This window comes from Chamaea fasciata, unplaced genomic scaffold, assembly GCF_029207755.1.
Source record: "Chamaea fasciata isolate MVZ Bird 193981 ecotype frontalis unplaced genomic scaffold, bChaFas1.0.hap1 SCAF_1, whole genome shotgun sequence".
NCBI classification, from domain to species: Eukaryota; Metazoa; Chordata; class Aves; order Passeriformes; family Sylviidae; genus Chamaea; species Chamaea fasciata.
The window spans coordinates 116303584-116326033 of NW_027094086.1; the positions used below are offsets into that span (position 1 = coordinate 116303584).

At 38.1% G+C, this 22450-nt stretch overlaps 1 protein-coding gene across 5 annotated transcripts in view; it reads right to left on the reverse strand.

Moving 5' to 3' along the window:
• Positions 1-22450, reverse strand: part of KAT2B (lysine acetyltransferase 2B) — a 40307-nt gene that overhangs the window by 3516 nt on the left and 14341 nt on the right. Inside the window, exons 5-17 of one of the 5 annotated variants that reach the window (XM_066194653.1) lie at positions 20542-20723; positions 18106-18297; positions 15585-15691; positions 14862-14987; positions 13278-13414; positions 11690-11898; positions 9309-9435; positions 6970-7080; positions 5865-6008; positions 3048-3162; positions 2251-2287; positions 1829-1892; positions 1647-1731 (exon numbers count right to left, since the gene is read on the reverse strand). In XM_066194653.1, coding sequence (XP_066050750.1) covers positions 1647-1731; positions 1829-1892; positions 2251-2287; positions 3048-3162; positions 5865-6008; positions 6970-7080; positions 9309-9435; positions 11690-11898; positions 13278-13414; positions 14862-14987; positions 15585-15691; positions 18106-18297; positions 20542-20723 — 1636 coding nt within the window. Of the gene's footprint in view, positions 1-1646; positions 1732-1828; positions 1893-2250; positions 2288-3047; positions 3163-5864; positions 6009-6969; positions 7081-9308; positions 9436-11689; positions 11899-13277; positions 13415-14861; positions 14988-15584; positions 15692-18105; positions 18298-20541; positions 20724-22450 lie in introns of those variants that run through there. The other 4 variants (XM_066194678.1, XM_066194662.1, XM_066194669.1 and 1 more) reach the window with 4 other exon arrangements.

The window sequence follows — 22450 nt, forward strand, 5'->3', positions numbered from 1 at the left end:
AAACCACCAAAAAACCCCAAAGAGTATTGCTTGATAGAGCACCTGAAGAGCACCTAAAACAGGGGTAAAAAAGGATTTATACATGAGAACTGACTTGAGGAGGTAGTGAAAAAAAATTACTGCCATACCTCTCAAAAACTGAACAATTTAGTCTGTACACAAACATAAAGGCAACTGTTATATCTTGTCTGAGCAACTTTTTACAGTATCAGCATGCTGGCAGGGAGAGCAGAAAGAAATCTGAAGTTAATCACGAATCAAGGCACAGTTTAGTCATGCTGGGTTCCTTAGCTGAAAAAAATAAAGCAAAACTAAACCAAAGACCTTAGCTTAATCCTTAAAGTAAAGTGCTGCCCCTACCTCTAGTGTAATGCATCTGAACAAGGAAAAGACAAAAAACATACCTACTTTGAGTTTGCCAACTCAGGTAAGTTATTTGTAACCACTGTTGAGATTAAACAGATTTCTGAGCTAGATCTGCTCAGAAAAGCAGATAGAGAAGATTCTACCACAGAAGGGGATTCATATTTTTTCTCCATTGGTAGAAAATAAATTTGTGTTGGGGATACAGGAAGCCAGAGATTGGTTTATATGTACATCTGCTATTTGGGAATGATAAGTTGAATATAAAAAAAATAATTGAACTAAATTGATATACATGGGCTTGGAGCCTATGCAAAGCAACATGATCAAATACTTTTATTCTCTGAGAAACTGATGGCTAGTACCCTGCCATGAACCTGTATTTCACTCTCTAACCCTCTCATTAAAGGGTTCAGAAACTGTAATCAGAGTGATAGAGGTGAGTATTGCATAAATGAGGAAGGAGTGCCAGAATTCAGTTTTAAATCTGATGCAGTACAAATCGAGCATTCGTTTAGAGTATCACTGAATTATGATTGAAATTATATGTCCCAGAAGTCAAAAGCTGGGTCATAGAGAAGCAGTCAAAAGAAAAACATGATTAGCGGTTGTGTACTTCCCTTTGCAAGCAATCCTACATAAATAATAGCTGTATTACTTATAAGTAAAACAAACATATCAGTAAGTATAACGCCTCAGACAACTGTGGCAGATCTAAAAGACAAAGATAAAAGTTAGCTTACAATCAGTTGCATGAAGCATTTTCCTAAACTGAAACTGCAGCAAAGTGTTAAGACTTAGTTAAAAAACCCTGTGACCTTTGAAAATGTTTTCTCTCAGTGATTTAAAAATCTTAAATCTGAATTTCAAAGCAACTCAAATGCTCAGGTGTCCCATGAAAGTTTGCCTTCAGGTTTTTCAGGTTTTTTAACATATGAGTGGGATCTGAAATGACCAGTTACCAGACACAAGAACATATCCCTACAACTCACTCACGCCAGCTCACTGCTGAAAGCTTCTAGCTGACTGTGCCATTTAAGAGCTTGTTAGGGTTCTCTAGGGCACACTAAGATTTCAGATACACATACCACACGTTTCACAAAGGTCACAGAGCACTCAATTTCAAATGACAGCATCACACTTTTGACACCTCAGAGCTGCAAGGTATTCAGCTACAAGTAACATATATCTTTTACCATAAAACAATCAGATTAAAATTTATCTGCTATGTCTGCAGCTATAATGATTTTTAAACTCTACTTAAAAAATGTTAATGGTATTACCCATGGGAAACCTTATAACTTCATAATATCCAGGAGCTTCTGTTCTCTTCACGGGTTCCATGAAGGGCCAAGCGCTTTGATGGCTCTTTGGTAAAGAAAAAAGTAAGGTATCTAATATGGAAACTAGATATTGGAAAAAATTTAAAAATCTTTACAGAAAGTAAACTAGAACTAGCACTCACCTTCACTTGCTGCAGGATGGTTTTTAATGTGCTGTAAAGTTGATCTGGATCCTTGGGCTCCTTACTTGAAGAAAAACATGAATAGAAAAAGATTAGTTTGAGTCCCTTATCTTTGTTCCTACAACTTGTATCTTACCAAAAAGCAACTCCAAAGTTTCAAGCATTTTATGGAAGAAATAAAATTCAAAACAAGCAAACAAGCCCAAACAAAAATCCTCAAAAAGAACCCTACTACCCAAAACACACTTGCCCACAATAAAAAATAAAATAAAAAATACCACCAAAAAGCCACTTAAGAACTCATCTCTTGCAGATTATTTGATTTCCAGTGGATGGAAGGAAATACCAAGTGGTATTGTTTAAATACATTTCTCAAAGGAGTATCCCAACTGCTTCAACATTTTACTTTGTGTAGCACTCACCCTCTTTCTTTTCCGCTTGGTTTCCAGCCAGTCTCTCCTGTACACCAACAACATGAGATATTATATGGGAACTACAGTAGTAACATTAACTGAGTTATTGCAACTCAAAGAAGAAAAGCCATTTCAGCACTACTGCAGTAAAATGGGTTGGTTTTGATAAAAGCTACTTCTAATAAATAACATAACCACCTAGCCCACTGTTCCATTCAATTTCCTACATGCCTCTTCCTCCAGACTGCAGAAAAGATTCCAAAATATTTCTATATGAAACACATTTCTTTCCAATAATTCAATATATATTTTAATGCAACCCACCCCTGTAAAGAATAATCATGATAAAGTTATCCAATCTGATTCCCCAGGGAAAAAGAATAAACTGCAGAAAAGCATAGCTGAAGAAAAATCCCCCAAAATATGATACTTAATTTTTTTTTATTCTGTTTTGTCCTGTAAGTTCAAGCCTTGCACAGAAATCATTGTTGTTCAGGAGTGCAGTGCATTAAAATGGTGCCAGAGGGAAACTGCCGCCTACACTGTGATACAAATCAAAGAGGGATCACATATAAGTAAAATTATACACACATACATAAAAGCGGACCAGCCTGGGATGCCTTGGGGAAATCTCAAAGACAGCAGTTGTAATGGAAACACAAAAATCTTCACAGAAATCAAATCAGCAGACCAAAACAATTGCATTCTAATCAAAAAGAACTATGTGACTCCATTAGTATTTCTAGTCTCAGACCCTTCTTGGGCTATGCTGCTTCTATTCTACATTAAAAGAGATTGATACATACTAATTCCAGGAATGCTTTCTATAGGAATCTGCCGTACTCCATCTTTGAAGCAAGAAAGGCCAGGATAAACTTTTCGTATTTGAGCTTGCTTCCTTTCTATGAGTTTTTTAATGATCTGTAATAAAGCAGCAGAGAAAACAAACAAACAAAAAATTATTTGGTCTAAAATAACCCAGAAGATTCATGCAAAACTGTGATGAACAGAAACATTCTCACTTCCAAACCCTGCAGTCTTTTTCCATGAAGCTGGTAATGGGGCTGAGCTACCTGACCAAACACTGATTCTGCAATTCTCAGCTATTTTGGCACAGATCTAGAAAAAAAGGAGTCATTGCTTGCTCTATTGATCACAAGCTGCATAGCTCTTGGGAAGACAGGAGCAGAGGCAGAGAAGGAAATTTTCTGGAAGAAGGTTTGAGAACTGGCTGTAAAATTTTAACAGCTGGAGCTTCTGAAATGCTTCAGCACAGCTGGTTAAAAATTTCAAGGCATATTTTGAATGCATGTATTTTGGTGTACATATATGTTCATATTTCAAAATTTTAGAAATAACCTATTCACTTCAAAGTCTCCATATATCTATTTGTAGGAGTTGTTTATGTATCAATCAAAGATACTTTCACGAAAGATTTTCTCTGGAGGATGTCAGAATGATGCCACTCTTCAGAACCAAAATTCTACTCTCCTTGCAAATGCTAGGGAAAGGCTTTCCCCCTCCTGGGTATACTCTGTTTTGCTTTGCAATCTTATTACCTCAAATTCTAAGCAATTTGCTTTGGTGCTCTTGATATCCACTTAGATACTTATCTAAGCTTTCTGTTTCCTGAAATGTGACTTTCAAAACTTCCTAACTTGGAGTAAACAAATGCACAGCCATGCAGACCACCAGTCTGAATGAATATTTTCTTTGGAAATAATAAAAACTGACATATTTTTATTTTAAGGACCTTCATTCCCTTGTACATAGTATTTCTCAAAGAAGAGAAAAAGATAAAACCAGTCTTTCAAAAGAGCTTAGAAATGTTAGGAGGAATACAGCATACAACAGCACCATGGCCAGATTCCAACATAATACAAAAATAATTTCAAACTAATTATTAAATCCAACTGAAGTCCTTCTTAAATTTAGGAACTAGTGGCTCTTCCTGATTAAAACAAGCTGTTCAATCAGTACCAGTAATTACTCAGAAGTCAGGAGGTTACAAAGCTTTGATTAGAGGAACTTGTCATATTTTTCAGAATGACTGTAAACAAGCTACTGGTACAGTGTCAGATGACAGGGTCTTAGCAGCCATAGGCATATGCTCCAGTTCCTTAAATAAAAGCTTAGATCCAATGAAAAATTTCCCTTCTAAAAGGACAGATCCTGAAAAGCCTGATGTCTAGTATTGGCCAAACCAGCATTCAAGAAAATCGATACATAATACAAACTGTCAACATTAAAAATTCTTTTTATGTCCAGGTAGCATTATCACTGTCTTTGAAATGCACAAGAAAACACTCTTCATGAAGCTGCAGACTGTGAGGGCTATTTCTAAATTTCCTTGCAACAGGGAGAATAAAAGGCCTGATCAGTGTTTTAAATGTTAGGCAGACAATCCTAAGATGCAGTTCCAAAGCTGTATGTAATTATTCTCAGAGAAGATCAGCAGCACAGATCAGTGCATAACAGCAGCTTTCTTCCTAGCAATTTTAGACATGAGATGTCTGGAGGACCAAGGCACTTATCTACATGAGGAGTGTCTCCAAGTTCTTTAGAATGATGTGGACATCCCAACAAATAAGAGAGTGAAGAAAGCTAAAATAGCAATCCCAGAGGCAAAATTTTGAAAACTAACAAGCTTTCAGAAGTGGCATGTTATGTTGATGGTTTGGGCCCAGAACTGTACCACTGCAATTAGGCAGGCCTAAGATATAACCTGTTACAAGAGACACATCCACACATGCAGCTGGCATGTCCAGCAATAGCCTGGCATCTGAAGGGTAATGCAGCCAAGCAGAAATGGAAGGGGAAAAACTTATGGTCCCTGTTGTATGGACGTACGGAAACTTTCCCAGTAAGCAAAGTTAAAAAACCATCAGATAGTGGCTTTCCCTCTTCAAGTACAGGCCAAATCATTTTATTGGAAGAAAAATGATCGTTCCATAAAGAAGCTTTTTAACAAAGTAAAAGGTCAGGTTTGAACAATCTTGAAAGAACAAATTATAATTTGTATTTCTTTAAAAACCAAGGAAGGTATTTAAACACAAGTGGAAACATCATAATTATTTTGCTAATAAACTGCTATTATATAAAATATGATTAAGAACTATATAAAGAACATCCCAATCCAAACAGGGACAGACTGGAAATTAAAACAGTCCACCCTTGATTTACATATTTAAAAAATGGCAGAAAAAAAAAGAATCCTCTTCTTTTCAAGTAAAACAGGCCATGCAATAAAAACACTCCATTTAAATGCCACTCTAATGAACACTACTGATATGGGAGGGAAAGAACTGACAAAGCCATTAGAAAAAGAATTCAATCTCATAAGATTTTTCTTAGTTAACTACCACAAAATTGAACTTTGAATTACTCTTCAAAATACCAGCACTTTAACAGTCTTGTTCTTGTTAAGTCAGTAAGCTATAATTTGATGCTTCAACTACAAAATTTTGGCACTGGGACTTGAATGAAGGGATTATTTTAACTAATAAAAGTATGCACTCAAATTCAAGCACCAAAGAAAAGAAGAGAGCTAACCTGGCACCCACTGAACTGTTTCTAAACATCTGACTAGGAGGTAACATTAAACATTTCATTTCAACCTTCACCTCTTTTTGCTTTTTGATGATGACAGAAAATTCCGTGTAGGGGATCCTTGGATTTAATTCACATCCCATTAATGTGGCACCCTCATAATCCTTGATGTAGCCAACATATTTTGCTTTTGGTACTTTAATATCTTTGGAGAAACCCTGACAAAGAAAAAAATATATTATCATAATGTCATTTTCCTTTTATATTTAACTGAAATGAATGACAATTTAGAACCAAACTCATCATAATGCTAAAATACAAAAATTACAACAGTGAGTTATGGACTATGGTTCAGTGTTGCATAAACCTTCTCATGGGAGGCACCTGATAAAAGAACAGTTAACTGCTAAGAAGAGCAATAGGAGTGATTGTATTAATTTTGAATGTGTGAAGAGTAAATTGCACCAGTTTATATACAGAACCATAGAACAGGTTGGAGGGAACTTAAGGAGGTCCTCTAGCCCCATCTCAGCTCAGAACAGGTCTCATCATATCTGGCTGATCAAGGCCATGACCAATCTTGAAGACTGTAAAAGGACACAGATTCTACCATCTCCCTAGGCAACATTTTTCAGTATTTCACCACCCTCAGGACAGGAAAGGAAAAAAAATCCTTCTAGTTGCAATTTCCCACTATCCAAGTAATCTTCACTCCCTCATGCTGTACACCTCTGAGAAAAATGTGATTCCATTCTGCTGATCAGATAGTTGCCACCTGTTTATCAAATCTATTTGACAGAATAGACATTGCCATCTTTCCTGAATTTGAACCTCATGTTTCAAATCAGGAGGAGCTGCACATCAGGTAAGTTTTAATCTGCCTAGTCGTTTATACTTGTTACAGAATCAGTGAAGGAACTGACATTTTACTAGTTTTTAGACTAGACAAATTATAGACTATACCAGACACTTATATTCAGATGATTCTATCAAAGTAAAAGGTATTAGAAGCCAAAAACATTACATGAGATGAACACAAAGCACATTTTATAGATAAAAATATACATATAAAATTGCATTATGCATTTTATTCAATTACTTTGTCATGCCTAGTTATTTAGCTAATCACTGCTAGACATAAAACTTCTTGCTCGAAGTAATTTCTTGCATTGAACTTACTTGTTTTTTGAAGTAGCCGATAGCATATTCATCTGCATACGTGAGAAAGTTGAGAATGTTGTGTTTGATGTGGTACTCCTTCAGATGGTTCATTAGGTGAGTCCCATAACCCTGTGTGAAACACATGAGGAAAAAGCTGTCACAAAGCCTTTAGGGACTGCACATATTAGAACCTGTGCATCCAGGATCATTATACACTGTTTTGCAAAATGCAATATTTCCTCTAGATCCTGTTTTAAAGATTTTCTTTTAATTAACTTGGTGTTGCACACTCAAGAGCAAACTCTTTTGAGCCTTGTAGGGGTATCTTTGTGACTCAACATGGAAGTTGTAATTCAAGGTGCCCACCTTTTTTTTTTTTTTTTGTTCCTCTTTTAAATTAGATATCAACCATTAAAATCACATACTTCACCAATAACAAAACTGCACATACTGTAACAATAGAGCATCCTTTCTGAGCTCTATCACTTCAAAACTACAAAGCAGTAGCAATACTGAAATTACTCCAGTGTTCTGTGCACCTGTAGAAAAACAGCCTCTGCCTCGAAGAATTTATTATCTAAACTTATCATAAAGCATAAAAAGGAACAGTGAACAATTATCATAATAAGGAGCAGAAAAGAGTCCACGATCAAATAAATAGCTATACCTTCTGACTGCACACTGGCATGATTTCCATTTAAATTTAGCCCCAAAGTAAACAAAAGGTTGCATTTATTCACATTGCCGAAAAATCCATAGTCATCCCCTTTTCCTGTGATATGAAGAAAGGTAGAGAGGAAAGCCCATAATAATGTTTTGTTCCTGTATACGTTCCAATTTTCTCATCCTGGAACTTAACAGGACACTTAGAGAAACATATATGGATTCCTTTTGGGTACTCTGCTCTTGAAAACAGGGAAAATTTTTACTTATGTAGAAAAGCCAGAAAAATAAATTAGAAAATATAAACTTCTGATTTAATTTACAATTTAATAGCCCAAAATATGGCAATTGCCAGATAGGAAACTAAGCCACCTACTGTAAAACTTAAAATTATTTTGTAACAGGTGACCAAACTACCTAATAAAGAATTTCATTTGTATGGAAAAACTATTCCTATATTTTTCACTCCAGCCTCAAACTGAATTAAAATAGGAACTTATTTTTGCTAAGACTAGGCAGGTCACCCATGTGTGAACATTTTTTTTTCTCAGTTACCTGTTGACAGGGTCAACTGACTCAGAGAGAAAGGTGGGAAGGCAAATTTTCAGATACAGCAAAGCACCCAGAGGATAAAAGAATAAATAGTCTTTTATGCAACCCTGGGGGCAATCTGATGGGTCAGAATTATCTGCTCTATTATTTTGAAAGATTATTCCTAGAAAATCACAACACACCTTTGGCAGCCTTGCCTGTGTAGTGCAGTTAAGCACAACTTAGGCATACACTGTTAGGGTTTGCATTTGCTATAACACTCTGAATTCTGACAGGTCACTCTGTAATGTAGGGAAATGCTCCTCTCTAACACCAGAGTTGAATAAAATCAAATATAACCTGAGTGTTAACAGTCTTTACAGACTTTCAATCCCACTGTGTTACTCCTTTGCACCAGGGTGTACAATTTTTGCATGTTAACTGTTATATACTCCGAATTTACCAAACACCTCAGCTCTTGCTTCTTGAACTGAAAATCATGAAGCTACAGCACCATCTAAAGGCAAAACACTGAACCAAATGGTCAGTTACATCTACCTGTTATAGCCAGAAAAGCTGGAGGAATCTCATGTATTCACAGTGCTCTGTATTCTTTCAACACAGATGCTAATTCTTAAAATTCTGAGAAAATGTTGTGGCATTAACTCAAAAAAGGGAGTACAGAATACACCCTGTGCTTATTTTGAGATGTAAAACTACACCTAATTTTTCACTATATCTCATTTAGATTGAAATCATGTAATCACAAAGTAATTGAACACAAATTCCCGCCCCACACAAGCAATACATATTTCAGTCAACCATGAGATGTCACACCACACAGAGACACAACTGCTGGGGACAGAGGCATGAAAACTCCAAGAATAGCAGCCTGCTGGCTACTATTGGTCTGCTGAGAAAAACTTGATTTAATTCATTAAATACAGGTAATCTTACTATTATGATGATGATGATTCTAAATCTGCACATTTTAGTTTGGTTTTTGTGTATTATATTCAGAATCACTGTATCTTTCAAAATCTATTTCTGTCTGGCAACTGAGCAGTATACTCAACATGACTAAAAATATTTGGAGCACGTGCAGTAGGTGAATGGAACTCAAATCCATTTAATAAATACTTGTAATGCAGAATTGTTTTTACCTTGACTTGCTCATTGGAAGTCACAGCACAGAAAACAATCTCTGTAAATCCTTGGGAGGGGAACATCCGGAAGCAGATACCACCGATAACACGACCATCTTTTATTAATGCAAGAGTTTTATGTTTCCTGAGCAGGCAAAAATAACAATCACTTTAATTCATGCACATAGTACATAAAATGCCATTAACCTCCCTTTTTTCAGAAACTTGATTCACTTCTTTCCATGATGATAATGCAATTATTTATGCCTCCTAAGTTAGCCACTTGTATCTACAGAAGAGTTGTTACTTTAATATCATGCTCTCAATATACCATAAAAGTCATCATTGTTAAACAAGCTCCTGGCCTTGCCAAGTACTCTGAGATACTCAGGTAATGCCCAATAAATAAAAGTTGTATTGCTTTCATTGAATCTACTGCTTGCTCATAGTTACACCATTGCACAGTACTAAGGATGATTTTATCCTGAGTAAATTAAAAAATTAATGAAGATACAGGAGAGCAAGTCCTTTCTAAGGGATTCCTGTTTCCTTGCATGCACTCTTTATAGTTAAGCTATCAGTCTCAAATGCAGCTGATGACGTAAGAGAGGACATTTCTTATTTCTGATCAACCACTCTCCTCTGGGAATCAAGACCAGAATAAATATCTATTTCTGTTGCACTTATAGTGACTGCCAAGAAAGATGTAACAAGGTGCAATCTCAACTCCTATGTCAAGGATAAGGAATTTTAGTATAATCCTCAAGGTGTGAAAACAGTGCACCTTTCTTTAGATTATTCAATACACAGTGTCATATAAATCATATAAATGATACAGTTAATATAAAGATAAGATATTTTAGGGAGAAAACTCGGTGCCAAAAGTGAGCCCCTGCCAAAAAGCCCAAAGAGTTGTAATATTGAATGTGCCACCATTGAAGATTTTATATGTATTATATAGTCTTTTCTTCTTGTACTTATTTTAGTGCTTTTTACTCGTGGAATGACAGCAGCAATGCAGTAGCTTGAGCTTTTGCGGTGGTTTCGTCCTGGCTGGATGCCAGGTGCCCACCAAAGCTGCTCTATCATTCCTATGCTCAGCTGGACAGGGCAGACAAAATGTAATGAAAAGCTCATGAGTTGAGATAAGAGCAGGGAGAGATAACAATTACCACCACAGACAATTACAGACTTGACTTGAGGGAATTAGTAGAATTTGTTACTGACCAAAATCAGAGCAGGATGAGAGAAAGTAAAACAAATCCTAAAACTACCTTTCCCCTCCTCCTTCCTGATTCTCTACCTTCTCTCCCAAGAAGCACAGGGGGATGGGGAATGGGATTATGGTGAGTTCACCACATGTTATCTATGTCACAGTTTCCTCCTCAGGCACAGCAGTTCTTCCCCTGCTCCAGTGTGGGGTCCCTACCATGGGCTACAGTCCTTCAGGAACTGTAGCAGCATGGGTCCCTTTCCACAGGGACACAAGTCCTGCCAGCAAAGCTGCTCTAGCAAGTAGTGTGGGCAGCTCTCTTCACAGGGCCACAGGATCTGCCAGGAGCCTGCTCCAGAGTGGGCTTCCCACAGGGCCACAGCCTTCCTTCAGGCATCCACCTGCTCCGGCATGGGGCTCCTGCATAGGCTGCTAAGGGGCACAAGGCTCCCCATGGTGTTCACCATGAAAGGTTAAACTGCTGGAGCAGTTCATGAATAACTGTAGCCTGTGGGAAGGACCCATGTAGGAGAAGTTTGTGGAGAACTGTCTGTCGCGGGAGGGACCCCATACTGGAGGAGGGAGTGAGTGTGTGAAGTCCTTCCCTGTGGAGGAAGAAGCAGCATACACCCCACAGGAACTGACCACGGCCTCCATTCCCCATCCCCCAGCACTGCCTGGGGGAGAAGGTAGAGAATCGTGAATGAAGCTAAGCTTGGGAAGAAGGGAGACATAGGGCAAAGGTATTTTAAGATGTAGTTTTTATTTTCTCATTATCCTACTCTGATCTGATTTGTAAAAAATTAAACTGATTTCCCCAAGTTAAGTCTATTTCGCCTGTGGTAATTATCAGTGAGTGATCACTCTCTGTCCTTCTATCCAAGAATATTGTACTTTGTCTCCCCTGTCCAGCTGAGGAGGGGAGCAATAAAGCAGGTTTCTTGGGAATCTGGCATCCAGCCGATGTCAACCCACCACAGTCCCACAACAAAAAGCCACTTATTATTAATACAGCCACCAAGATGGCATTTGGGCACAGTTCAATTAGATGGACCAGGAGTTATGAGGGCTTGAAAAGATGGCAAAAGTGTAGCACAGGCAGAGCTGCTCTCCACACGACCTCTGCTGCAAACAGCACCAGACTCCCTCTGCCACACAGGCCAGCCCCCTCTCCAAGGATACCCACGGATCAAAGACCAAGCGGGTGATGTATTCCTTCGGCATTCGAGGCAGCTGATGGGAGAACACATTCTGCAAACCAACCAGCCACATCATGATCTTCTTGTTGGGCTTCTGGTTCAAGGAGTTGCCAACCACATGGAATTCAATGACCCCCCTGCGCTCCTCCAGCCTCGCTGCCTCGTCCCGGGCCGAGTGTGCCGAGAGGAAGTTGGTCTGTGCCACACAAACAAGGAACCAAATCTCAGTTTTGAAATTTCACATCCTCTGACAGAGCAGCCTTAATGAACAAACAAATAAAACCCATTCTCTTTTTCCAACAGAACTGCCGATTACTGCCTTTGTAATGTACCTTAGCAGAAGGGATACCATCAAATAAGCCAGATGTAATTCTACACTACAGTCAACAAAGGGCTATCTGAATTTATATTGATATAGATTAGATAACAACAACAATGGTTATGACTCAAAAAGTTCCTAAACCTCTTGAGGGATAGCACTCATACAGTTGAAACCTATGCCACTAAGTCTTCATATTTTCCTTGGTCTTCGTCAGCTTGGGCATCACTTGTGGATTCGTCTACACATACTGCAAGTCACACATTTTAATGGTGGTGAAGGAAAAGTCTTTATTTTTCATTTTATTAGTGCTTTCCCCTATCTCTGCCCCTATTGTAAGAGACTAAAAAAAAAATTTTTTATTCCTACAGAATTTGCTGTTACATATCTAGCAATTCATTCTACAGATCTAAATACAGATTAAATTAATACAGAAAATTAATTTAACTTATTTTTTCCAAGATCATTTTATAATGCCAAAACATCTCTGTATGCACATACTGTTTACTTTTTTGAGCAAAGTTTGGATGCTGGGTTTCTAGTCACTGCCAGCCCCAACAGCCAGGCTGGCACAGCATTAGTAATATGCAGAGCCATCAGTCACAGTACATAGTTTGAATAAGAAATGTAGGTGGTTCCAAATCTTCAGCAGTTTCTAGCTAAATCTTGGCAAATGAGCTGCTGGCAAAACATAGCCTGGCAGAGAGAACAGAAGGAGGAAAAGCCAGCCAAGGAAAAAAAGTGCAATTCTGTACATGGCACAATTCCGCAATTCTGTTTGTTTTCCTCTTCCAGCCAAAAAAAAGAGCAATTGGGGAAGACAGAGCAAATAACTGTTTAGATCAGTTTCTGCACTAGAGAGAGGTTTTAACCTCAGATCTTTCATTCTGCTGCAGTTCTTGAACCCTATTTAACCTTATCTTATGAGCTGTATCTATGATTAGCAGTAAAAAGCATACTCTGGAACCATTCTGTAACAAAAGCACCTTGCAGGATAACCTGAGATCTATGTTTTTACTATCAATAGTTCACAAGTCTCTTTGTTAACTGTACACAACCCATTTAAAAAACTGTAGAACAATTTTTCATGTTAATGATGTATTTCACCAGTATTTTTTATTCACCTGATCATACTCTTTCAAAGTCTATTTTTCTTGACAGGACTCTTATCTCATCACATTCTATCTATGTGGACCATTTACTAAAAACAGACCATTTACAAACAGACCGTTTGCAACACCAAGCCTCTATCTCACCTCTGGCCCAAGCATTGCTGCAGGATCTGTAATTGTTGACATTACTTCGTTGATTAACTCAATAGGGATATCTCCTACAACCCTTGGTCTTTTAGAGTCCTCCAGAGAATAGGGTTCATTATTTTTTCTCTTTTCCCCTACAAAACAAAACTCGGACAAATTAGAAATAACCAAGCTGTCACAGACTAGCAATATAAAGTCTAGCACTTCTGTCATTTCCTGCAGTTTATATGACAAGTTTGAGGTTGGGTTTATTTGGTTTGGTTTGTTTGGGTTTTTTTATCCCCACAGACAAAGAGAAATAAATGAAATCTGAAAAATATTTATCGCTTCTCAATTTTCACTTTGCACTTGAGTATGAGCACAAAGCAGGAAAAATATACCTCTCCTTCCACTACACCTCTGTGAATTCACAGTTTAACTATTTGATTTTTTTTTTAAATCAAAATCCTCTGCATGGAACCTCTGCACAGCTGTCTTGGAAGGTCAGTGCTCAATACAGAGAGTACTGTGCCCATTTCTGGATAACATGAAATCCCCCTTTTAGGATTCACTGGAACTAAGTATCCATCATTTATTTCTTTCATCTCTTCCATAAACCAAGCAGCACCTACAGTCTGATGTGTCATACATATTTGAAAATCCATATAAAATTTCCAAATCAAAATATATCAAGTTAATTATAAACTGCCCTACTGACTGCAGAGCCACATGTATTATATAGCAAAAGAAACTAGTTAAATTCATAGAAGAACAGTCCACCAAGGACTAGCAGAGGTAGAATAACAGAGATCCAGCTGCTAGCTCAGGATTATCCCACTCATCATCCTACTCATTCCCACTTCTGAGGGACAAGTGGAGAAATGACATTAAGGAAAACTGCAGTTTAGGAGCAGCCCTAAGTTTCTCTGCAGACTAAAAATATAAGTTGCACTGAGACTAAAAATTCACTTTGGTTTTGGTTTTTCTCCTTGCTTGAGGACTCACTTTACATGAGCTTGGGATCATCTCTGTGACCTAGCAACCTCTCTTGAAAGGCTCATTAATCCAGAAGTATTTGAAAAAGGATTTATTACGAGAATTTATGCATCCACCAATTTTTTCTTACAAGGTTTTTTGCTTTTTTTTTCTTTTTGACCTAACCTCATTCAAGTTTTAATTTTAACCTGGTTGGTGTGTGTGTGTTTTTCTTCACTGCTGAAATGTATGCATTTTCAGTACCTTGAAAGATTAAAAAACCCAAATGTGATGGCCCCTTCTACTCTGCCATTATTTAAATGAAACCTCTCCTCATGGCTTATAACAGATATACTCCAGGAAATGCATTTTTCAAAAACCTTTCACACCAGCAGACCTTTCCCCATTTTAATTTAATTTAAACAAACCAGTTGGGGTTTTTTGCAAATACAGTTGCCTTTTATGTTAGTTAAACGTTACCACAGTGGAGAAAAAGGTATGTGTGTGCAAATCTTTCAGCAAAAACACCTCAAGTTTGCTAATGCAGAGTGAAGGCAAAGGTTACCATATACTGCAACTACCGATAGTATCAACAGAAGTCAAAAGGCAAGGATCATTCTCCATTACCTAAGTTTGGGTCAAGGGCAGAAGAAACTTTACAAGCTGGACTCATACTCCCACTGTTGGATTGCTCCAGAGATGAAGGACTTGCACTGTATGCAACAGATCTTGCAACAGGAGGTGGACTGATAACTGCAATGACATAAAAAACAAACACAAAAAAATCAGGTCATGGAACCCATTCTAGTGCTGATGGAAAGACTCACAATGATGGACACCCACCACCCAAAAAGTAACAGTGAACACTGTGCAATAGAGCAATGCCACCAATTCACACAAGTAGAGACATTAAAGCTTTATCTCAGTGTATTCTTCTAAACTAAATCCTTAGATTCTACCTAAGGAGGGACTGCTGAATAATAGGGATTGCCAACATCAGGCTTTATTAGTTCGCAGTGCTGAGCAGAAGCTAAGAAAACAAACTTCCTTCACACACCTGCCAAGCCTGCTGGTATTTAGCTTCATGAAAAGGGTTTTTGTAAGGCTCTATTGAAAAGCAAAATCTCATCATTCAGCTTCAGCTGTCCAATTTACAGTGCTCTAAGACTTGTTGGACAAATCAAACTCAATAAAGGGAGAAGTTGTTTCACCAATTAAGAGAATGAAACTATTATTTTAAAAGGTCACAGACTAACATCTCCCTCTCTCTATATATATACTAAAAAGCCCCACATTAGTCCTAAATCATGCAGTTTTCATTTGTGTTACCCATCACTAAATGCAAATTACCTGTCTGGATTCCCAGCTGGCCAGTTCGGGAACTAGACACCATGAAATCCTGATCCCAAATGGGAGAATTCTGGCTGTACACTTCTTCTTCCAGCATAGACAGAAACCTAGACACAAAACCAGACAAAATATCAACTTAATGGGATCATTCCAAACAGGTTCTTTTCAAAATAAGCACTTGCAATGTTTTTAAATTAAAAACATTTACTGAGTAAGGAAATTCTGTTGGCCAATACCATTAAAAAACCCCCACACATGCAAAAATCACAAGCCAGAGTAGACATGAAGTATCCTAATTGAGTAGAGTGCTTTCACTTATGAAACCTTACCTCTGATTAAAAGCAGTAGTTATCTAATTTGCAAGCATAGAAAAAGACAGTTACAAACTACTTTTACAGATCAAAACTCCACTAATGAGAAAGCTATGAGCTGATTGATGCTATACAATGATGGCAAAACATGTCTGTTTTGATAAACCAGTATTTTGCAGATGCATTTGCTTTCTGCCTTTGATAAAATCCCAGTGTTATTAACAATGCTCTTAGGAAGATATTTTCATTCCTTTAAGTGTCCTACTGCAACATTTAATTGCATGTTTGTGGTTGCATAACGGTAGTTTCACCTTACTTTGGTGCAGTTACAAAAACAGCACGATTTTAAACCTCTCTTTGCATTATTATATTCCATAGATCAGACTCTCCAGCACGCTCACCCTCTCAGGGCTAATACACCAATTCCCTCCCAGCAGCAAGACAGCTGCTTATCCTGTGCTGCACAGAAGGGGTTTTCAGACCAGAAGTTGACATGGCACATTTCTACTCTCTGGAGTCTTCTATATGTATAGAAACTGTTCAGCTGAAACCAACAGGACTGTTGAGTAAAGCTTCCTTGAACAGGATAGGGATTTTCAGGATCAAGCCAGACTCTGTACTGTACCTAAGCAATGTGTGGTGTTTGCTGCTGTCTGTACAGGTGATAATGGCTAAAAAGTCTGTAACAGTGACCTGACCATCTGTGATGGAGCAGAAGGACAAATTCAACCTTGACCAAAGCTCCATTTCCAGGCAGCACAGAGGCTCTGCCTTCATCCCCTTTAGCAACTACTTCCAAGGTATGCACAGACACAACCCATGGGTGCTCCCTTGGCCCAAAAGGAGAGCCCTGTGCCAATGCCAGGCTCCATGCCCTGAGACACAGCTCCTCTGTGGGGGTTCACTCAGCACAATGCCAGAGGAAACACAAATGCTTCATGTAAGTATAGCCCATGAAAGATTTAAAACGTTATTCATACTTCCCATAGATCATCTGCAACAGTACTTGTCTTTTTTTCCCCAGCAGAATATCAAAAGGAATTGCAGTGAATAATAACATTTTTCAAATTACTGCGAAAGGCTTTAAAAGGCAGTGAAAACAGGGGCATATGCACACATACTTCCTCCACAAATCTGCTCCTTGCATCAATGGAGTGTTAAGGCCTTTTTGAAATCTGTTTCAGGGCCACATCATGATCTTGTTCCCAGACATGCACAGACATTCCTGTATCCGTAACAGTCTATCCCAAAGACAGTGTACATTTTTCAGTGGTCAAATAAGCTCTAATAGTAGGAGCAACAAATCCTGCCTCTACTCAGCTTAGGAAAGTTCAGGTTGTTTTTCATTCCCCTGAGCTCTAACCCATCTTCTGGCCCAACACAGTAGCTTGCATAGGTAGCATCAGTGCCACCAGGTCTTCTGTAGGTTCAGTTCTGTAGTTCAGTTGTTAGGAGGGACAGGCTTTTAAAGTATGACTTGGAGAACCAAGCTATCCTTGTAAAATATGGATATATTTAAAGTGATACACTATTTTAACAGGAACCCATTACAATGAATGATCTTGTCATCATCACTACCCCTCTTTACTACCAGTAAAATGTTTGAAATTAAGGACTGTCAAAGTTGAGCCTGTTTCAATACCCCTACAGGGAATTATTGCTGTTTTATTGTGAGAGATTGTCATCAACATTCCAGTACTGGAAAAGATGCCCAGTATGAAATTTATGAGTTTAGGATTCAATTATGCAGTTCTATACTGACTCCTCTGTAATAAATTCATCTCCTCTAGGCGTGGGGTAACTATTTTCTTCACTATTACTACGTTGAATTAAACAGAAATTCTTAAAAACTCTGCACAATGCCCCCCTTTTTTTTAATGCTCTATCACCAAAGCAGATGCAAGCATGTTTTTGGAGGTCTGGACCTACACTGTTTCCAAGGACTGCAGAAAAAGAAAGTAATGGATCTACAATACCTGCTAATAAGCAAAAAGCACAATCCCCTGGCAATATTAATAATCTTTTTCATAAAGTGAACCCTAGGACAAAACAAAGCAAACAGTTATATACATAAAATACACTAAGTTATGGCAGTAAAGGAAGCTGCAGTATCCCATTGCTACTAAATGAAAAGATAAATTATTTTAATCTGAACGTAATTTCTTCCTTTCCTGGTTAACTTTGAATGCAGGCACACTGTCACCCCTTACTTTGGAAAATGAGTGAGGATTAGTGTTCGTTTTTCTTGAGGAAGCTTGTCTTTTTCTTGCCTGGCCTGCTCCAGCAGTTGTCGTCTCATTACAGTAAAAACAGAGCGAAGCAATGTCCTACCAAAAACCTGGGTGGTTTCATACCGAGGTAGACTGTCACAAAACTGAGGGACATTGCAATAACAAAGCCACCTGTAAAGAGGAAAAAAGCCAGATAATTATCACCATCTAACATATGACTTAATGCAATAAAACCATTACCCACATCATGTAAAATGCAGCTGAAAGCTATTTCACCATATAAATTGGTTCCACTTCAAGGCTCGACAGACTTAAGCAGCATTTATACTGCCCAGTTTTTCACAAAAATGACAACCAAGTACTTTTAAGTTTCTATACATATTTTTTTCTCTGCAGTCCAGTTTACACAAAGTGTTCCAGTTCCAGACAATAATCATAGATTACAGAAAATTCATGGGTACATCAGGGATTCTCTCCACAGCTCATTCATTCAGCCTCACACATCTCCTGCCACTGACTCCAAAGACCCTTAGCATAGCCTGTTTTACCCTCTAAACTTCTACCTTTCTCCACACAGAGGCCAAATGGGTGACACTTTTAACTAGCTCCACCCCAATCCAACTGGATTCCTGCCCTGGTTTTCCACCTGTTGGCTTCTTCCCATTATAGTCTGACTTGTTACTCTTTCATTACCAGTATCTCTATCCATAATAAACTTTGCACTAAGGAAAATTACAGCATGTCATGGTTCTTTTCTAGGAAAAGAGATTATGGTACCAAAAAGACAACTCAAGAGTAAAATGCCTATGTAGATCACAATACCTGTTAATCTTATAAACAAGATTTTGATATCTGTGTGTAAGTGAACAGTCATTGGTATCTGGAGCTTTGGCAGAATCAGACCACAACCATTATGAAAGCTCCAGAAATGAAAATATTAGGAATTGGATGCAAACATACTGTGCTGGATCCTGCACACATTTTCTCATCCAGACCCAAAGTACAGCCTGTCTCCAAATGTTCTCCCAAACTCTTGCGCCTTAATCTTTGCAAACATGAGTTGCAAAAGAGTTGTGAGATAGAGCTGTTCACAGACTTCTACTCCCTGTTCTTGGCTGATAAAGCACAGCTCTCAAAACACAAGAATGTGTGTGAAACTCTGATACAGTTTCATTCAAATCCTCAGGTTCTCAAATGAAATTGGTGACTGCAAAAATTCGGGTGAGCCCATGGTGCACAGCAGCACCCTGAGCAATGCCTCACACAACACAGAGGAGAGAAGCTCACAATGACAAGTGAGAGATGGGAAGAGCACTTTGGGTTGGGGGGGGACCTTAAGGACTGTGGGCAGGATGGTTGAGAAAACACAAGTGACAAAATAATTAACAACAAAAAACCACCAACCAGAACAAATGAGCTATCGATTCTTAATAAGATTTAACTCCTACCACCCCTGGCTGACACCGATTATCACAAACAAATGGAGGTCAAACACCCACCAAATATGGCCTTAGGAGCACCGTGGATTATAACTGCCCTTTATGGCAGTTATTTGGGGTGACAGGACATCTGGGTCCGACATAGCGCAGTCTACTCTGTCACTAGCCAGAGTCTCCACTCAGACCAGGTTTGCTGCTGTTCTCCTTCACGGAGAGGAGGTGCATGAGAGCAAAGGCCACCAGGAAAGCAGCCAGAAGGTGGTGCTCACCCTCGGCCAGCAGAGATGCCCTGGGCATTCCTGAGAACAGCGTGCTGACAGAGGTTAACTATCTGCTGCGTGACCGGCAGGACCCTGAGCTGCTCTGACTGTGCTCACTGAAAAAGGCACTGCACTACTCCTGTGAGAAAAAGAAAATAAATAGAGACATGTCTTTTGATCCTAGCTCCTCATCCTCCAGCGACTAAGTTATTCCTTTGAATTCTAACAATGCATTAAATGGTCATAACAAGAACTGTAATTTTAAGGAACCTAGTAATATCTGTTCCCCATTTGGCATTCAAGCACTTGCAAAATTAGTCTAATTTTTCAACTCCTCTGTGATTTGGTTCCAAACAGTGATGCTTTACAGTGCTAAATATATCTTCTCACTTTTTCTTTTTTAAGTTGAATAATAAATACAGATCTTACATGAGGCACGTATCTTAAGACTGAGAGCACTTCACAAACACAGACCTTGCAAAAGCATTGTTAGATACAAATGTTCCAGCTCTATGCCCTGTTCTTGGCTGATAAAGCACATATCTCAAGACTCAAGGATGCATTTGAAACTGATATACTCCCACTAAAGCCCTTAGGTCTTCATGTTAAATCCACGGCTGCAAGAATTCACGAAGTCCACCTGTGGCACAAAGATACTGGTGTACTCCTGTACCCTATTCGTAAGGAAGACTCCTAACAAGCAAAAGCAGCATTACCTGGTATAATTCACTTTATACCCTGCAATATCATCATTGGGTGATCTTAGTCTTCGCTGGGAAGGTGTCTCCAGGTGCCAGTAGTTAATGCGGTTCAGAAACATTTTAGCCAGTTCCACTATTGTTTGCCTTTCCTTCGAGGGTAAATGGCTAAATTTGTACTGCACGAAATTATTCACACCCTTGAAAAGTAAGAAAATTGTGCTTTAATAATTTAATTATTAAATGAAATTAATTCTGTTAATTCTGAATTAATTTAATTCTGTTTAGTAATTTAGCTATAATTTTATAGGAGTGTCCTCAAACATTCCTCACTTTATGTTTATCATGAACTTGCATTGTGTGGGAAAGAAAAGAAATATCAACGACCCATGAACTCCTTGCTCAGCTACTCATGCAGATGCCACAAGCTGGTACCTGTGTACACAGCAGGAGGCACATCCAGGTATTTTTAACCTACTCTCAGCAGCTGATGGAAAGGGAAAGAAGAAAAAATTCCTTTTTTCCTTCCTTCTCAAAGTCAGTGAACACAGAAAGTTCTGGTAGGCTTTAATCTATACCTAAATAAACTATCACCCTCAAAACTCTCCAGCTACTTTTCATTAATAGATTAGGGCTTATGGACTTCTACTTCAGTTTATGTCTACAAATCATATTATTCATGTTATTTCTTCAAGAAGTCTTAATATTTCACAGTCACATCTCCTCATTGTACTTTGGACACTGTCCAGTTTGAAAAAAAATCTACTGAACATGATTAAAATGGGTGACTAGAAGTGCTGCAACACATATTTTATAAATCCATTATAATAGCGGTACTTAACAAAATATTCTATTTGGTAGTGTGGCTAAGCTGCTACAAACAGAATTGAAAATATTGGTTTTTCTTTAAGGGAAAATTATTTCAAAATAAGATGTAAGAAGAATTACCCTTTAATCTCTATGCTTTATTTTCTGAAGTAACTTGAACATTATGAAGAATTTGACAAAAAATTGCATTGTACAAAACCTTTTTAATAGTGTATTTTAATGATTAGGAGCCATGGAGGATCACACACACATTTTTTGTTTATACTCAAACTAAATGAAAACTTAAAGTGACGACTTCTCAAAAATTCAGCAATAAAGTGGTTTGATCTTCCTAAATGATAAGAAGTGAGAGTTGCAAAAAAATAATTACTACACATAACAGTCTTCACATTTAAATTATCCTGTTTAACAATAGAACATCCATTCATCCACAGATGGGAAAACATCGAGCTCCTGTTTCAGCGAGGTATGTGAGCCTCTGCATAGTCTCACTGGAGATCATGGGCCCACTTGTCTGCCAGAAGTGCATTCTTAGGAGCTTGCTCAACCAAAAACTGAACTTGTCATATGTTCTTTATCTACTGAGAGTCACAAAAGCCTCAATTATTCTTTGGTTTCAGCTTTGTTTTTTTCTTGTGTACCCTTTGAAAGAGAAGGCTATGATCTCACTGAATTGGACTGTAACATTTTTCTTGCTATACAGAAGGCGAGTGTCATTTTAATATTGGATTTCAAAACTTCAACAGCATTTTTCATCACTTGAAACAAAGAAAGATTAGAACTGCCCACATAAAAGTAGCATTTCAAGTTAATTCTCTAAACCCACAAAAAAGTCAGTTTCATTAAAGCATAAGACCAATGATGAGAAGTCAAATAATGTAACCATTGTACAAACTAAAAGGAGAACCAACAGCAACCTCCTATAGCCCCCTATTTTGCCCTAAGCAGAACACAGAAACGTCTGCAGAGTGCCTTAAAAAATGCCGTTTTCAAAACCAGTTCTTATATTTACAAAAAGAAAAACAAACTGCAAAAAACACCAAAACAAAACTTCCAAACCCCCGCCAAAAAAATTTTAAAAATATGCAAATAAACAACA